We start from the raw sequence: 4319 nt of genomic DNA on the forward strand, positions 1-4319 counted from the left end.
CTTCGTAGTTCACTGATTAACTTGACACATAACTCATATAGCCTAACAGTCATCGTAATGTTAACAACATAGTAATATGACAGTTTGCTCTTCGTAGTTCACCGATTAACTTGACACATAACTCATATAGCCTAACAGTCATCGTAATGTTAACAACATAGTAATATGACAGTTTGCTCTTCGTAGTTCACCGATTAACTTGACACATAACTCATATAGCCTAACAGTCATCGTAATGTTAACAACATAGTAATATGACAGTTTGCTCTTTGTAGTTCACCGATTAACTTGACACATAACTGCTAACAGTGAGCCATTTTCCTCTTATTCACTTGACTTTGTTACGTTTAGAATAGCTTGTGAAACATTCTGAATCTGACATTGGAATCAGTTAAATGTCTTTGAGGATTTTATTTCAAGGTTACATGTCTATATGTCTGATTACTGTCTACATCACTTAACTTTTTATATTTTAAAAAGTTGAACAGTGAAATAGGTAATATTACTAACACAAACAAAACTTGTCTGATTACTATCTACATCACTTAACCTTTTTGTATTTTAAAAAGTTGAACAGTGAAATAGGTAATATCACTAACACAAACAAAACTTGTCTGATAGTGTCTACATCACTTAACCTTTTTTATATTTTAAAGTAATTTCTGAATCCCTTAACACAGTGGTTTCAAAACTGTATCAAAGCAAATTGCTAGGGTGTCACAAGAGTTTCACTACACAAAGAATAATTAAGAACATAAAAACAGGTATATAATAGCTCTATAAAATAAATTATTGCATATGGCAGAAGGAGTGTCAACAAATCAAGCTAAGTGGGAACCACTGCCTAAATAATTGGTAATGAAAACTAGGTGTATATATCAGTATAATAAGAGGCATACAATGGTGGTACTCAGATAATTAACACTTGAAACCATCAGTACCTGGTGAAACCCCATAACTACAGAATTGAGGAAAACAAAGACAAACTCTACTTGTGAAACATACAACTGTCTTTGTTTTCTGTAATGATGACACTTGCACAGAAGAAATTCATTCTTGAAATAATCTTAGTTAAATGTATGTTAGGAAGTGAACTTCGTACCAGTTTCAGTTTTCCATGGCTTCCCAGCATCCCAGTACACTGGTAAGTCACGGTCTGCCAGCAGGTGGTGGTATCCCCGCAAAAGCAGAGCCAGTTCTTCAGTGTCTCTATCTTCCAGGTTAAAATTGAGGGCCTGAAATTACAGTGGACATTAATTCTATAATTACATGGATTCGTTGCGAATGTTGTTAGTCAAAAAGTAAAAGGATTAAACAAAGCTTATGACACTTGGAGTAGCTCTTTGTGGATATTATTTATTAGTCTCTAACCCTATTACCTCAAAATGCACATCATCACCTTCCACAGAATTGCACTCAAAATTTAATCAAACAACTTTATTATCGATGTATGCTAATAAACTTGGCATTAAAACATAGTTTACAATTCAAAGTTTTATATTATTTAAGTTTTAATTTCAAAAGGAAATATTTAAATAAAATTTCAATATTCACTTCTCTATGTCACGAGAGACATCTCCCCTTACAATTCTCCTGTTTATGTTGTAGATTTTAGTGTGTTCAACCAATTAGAAACACAAACTACAGATAGTAAGAGGCCAAAATATGAACTTTCTACCTTCTCAAATTGCTCACATATTGCTCATCAATGAAGCTCCTCCCACCTTATCATACATTGAACAAAATTATCTATACCACTCATCTTTACGTGAAGGACGTGCTTACAACCACTAGAGAAAGAGCAATTTTATGGCAAACAGAATCTCATTATGGATATTTCTTTTTGGTAGGCAGATCTAGACACTTTGACTCAGATGGGTTATGTGTGATCATTATTCTTCAGCTTAAGTAGTTAATGGAATTTCTTTTATCTATTAAAGCTTAGCTAGAAATCCAGCTAAATTATAGTAGTTTCGGGACATTCTAGTCTACTGCCCAATATATTTTGTGTGTTCTAAAATGCATATTTGAAAGCTATACGAGTTTTTATTTGATGAAGTAACTTAGTGAAAAATGTGAGGCCTAGCACAGTTACAGTATGCACTCACAAAGGTTACACAAGCTTTGCTCTGATCTCCGAGGTACTTGCTAATGATATTCTACTACGATTTATTGCTGGTTGATGGGAAGATTACTGTTCAAGTGAATACAGACAACAGCAATAAAACGATAAAATTAAAGAAAACACAAGTGAAAAGATTAACAGACCACTAATCCTGTGAAATGTTCCATTCACAGAAGAAAAATGAAAAGTACTGTTCATTTTACTTCATATTTTTCAACTTTCATGTCAATGTGGATGTTGCTCACTTTGCTACAGTTAGTGTTAGGATAACGAAAATAACAAATAAAATATAATTTCACAAGTAAAAACTTCTAATATTCATTTAGGAGGTTATGTAAATGAAACACAAAAAGTGTAATATGAAAAAGTATTTTTATTCTTAAAATTAATATCACCTTTTACTCAGAATAGTCAGGTTCAGACTGACTCAGTAAAGGCTTCACAAATCTTTGGTAAAAATATTTCATTAATTTTTTTTGTGTGTGTACAACAGTTATGTAATGTTTACTAAAAGCTTGCCACATTTCACAAAGATACATTTAGTAAATTTAAAATTACAGTAAACATTTCTATGTATAGCTTCACAGAAATGGGGTTGGTCTAACGGACTGATGCTTTTGACATAGGGTTAATGGTTTGTAATAGATAGTATCAAAAATGTTAAGTTATCAAAGACAAAATTATGTAAGTAGAGGATTATAACAACAACTATCGAGAGTGTATTAAAAACACGTTATTCGTTAACACTATTTAATATTAAGTTAGTTATAAACAGTTCAATTAACAATAAATGGCAGATTTAAAATTTTAAAAACTCAAAACACAATAACCTTATTAATTAGTGAAAGGTTATAAATTCTTAAAAACATGTTCAATAATGGACCAAGGAAAGCAGCTCACCCTAATATCTGGATTCTTGAGTCTAATTTCAACATTATAAGACATTTCATCTTCTTTTTTCATCACAAGAGAAGAAACTTCTTCGATCTGAGCTAGCATGACTGGTTGCTGGAAGGCAGATATAACTGATATTCAACATCTTTGAAATACAGACTTACAGTACAGGTTATTTAACAGAAATAAAGTATTAAAATCTTTGAAATACAGGGTTAAAAGGCTATTTAACAGAAATAAAGTATTAAAATCTTTGAAATACAGGGTTAAAAGGCTATTTAACAGGGATAGAATATTAAAGAGGGGTTGAGAAGTGGCTTTATATGTAAAATGTGAGTTACATCCTGTTGAAGTTGAGGATATCACAGATAGTAGCAAGGATATTGAATTCATTTGGGTTTCTATTAATGGATATAAAGGGAAAAGGCTTTTAGTAGGAATTTGTTACAGACCACCAAATGATACTGATGAAATATAGATTGGGAAATGATAAAGTCAAACCATGAAGGAGAAAGGTTTTTGGAAACTGTTCAGGATGGCTTTCTTCACCAATTAGTCAAGGAACCAACTAGAAACAATGCTATTTTATATTTATTGTTAACTTCAAATATAGAAATGATTGAGAGGGTAGAAATTGGGGAACATCTGGGTGCAAGTGATCATTGCTCTATTAGGTTCAATGTTTTGCTGCATATACAGATAAGGAATAATGATATTTTGGTTACAAATTTCAAAAAAGCAACTTTTGAAGGGATGAGACAAGAGTTATCTGTTGTGAATTGGGTAGCTGAGTTATTTAGAGACACTGATCAAATGTGGAATATTTTTAAATATTCAAGGTAAACATATTCCTAACAGAAAGAAAATGGTTGAAGAGATAAAATTAAAGAAAAGCATCATAAATTTAAGAAATCTAAATTGACTAGTATGACAGGAGACTTAGAAGGTCAAGAAAGTTTGTGAAACAGGAAATTAGGATATCAGAAAGGATGTATGAGAAAAGGTTGGCTGAAAATGTAAAAATTAACAGCAAGGATTTCTTTAAATCGATTAAGGGTAAACAAAATGTTAGGATGGGGGTAGGACCCTTGAGGGATGATAAAAGAAGGCTAGTATCTGATGATTGTGAGGTGGCTGGGTTATTAAATTTTGCTTTTTCTTCAGTTTTTACTAATGAAGTCTTAAGCAATATTCCAAAGCTTGATCAGTTGATAAATGGAAATGAGATCAAACAAGATGAGTGCAATAATTCTGAGCTGGTTAAGAAACAATTATGAAGTTTTAAAAATGATAAGGCTCC

At 31.8% G+C, this 4319-nt stretch overlaps 1 protein-coding gene across 1 annotated transcript in view; it reads right to left on the bottom strand.

Annotated features, from left to right (window-relative positions):
* The window catches only part of LOC106475845, a 15424-nt gene that overhangs the window by 7360 nt on the left and 3745 nt on the right, over positions 1–4319 (bottom strand). The window contains exons 3-4 of the mRNA XM_022379862.1: positions 3026–3133; positions 1103–1235 (exon numbers count right to left, since the gene is read on the bottom strand). Coding sequence (XP_022235570.1) covers positions 1103–1235; positions 3026–3133 — 241 coding nt within the window. The remainder of the gene's footprint in view (positions 1–1102; positions 1236–3025; positions 3134–4319) is intronic.

This window comes from Limulus polyphemus, unplaced genomic scaffold (genome assembly GCF_000517525.1).
Source record: "Limulus polyphemus unplaced genomic scaffold, Limulus_polyphemus-2.1.2 Scaffold9271, whole genome shotgun sequence".
Taxonomy (NCBI): Eukaryota; Metazoa; Arthropoda; class Merostomata; order Xiphosura; family Limulidae; genus Limulus; species Limulus polyphemus.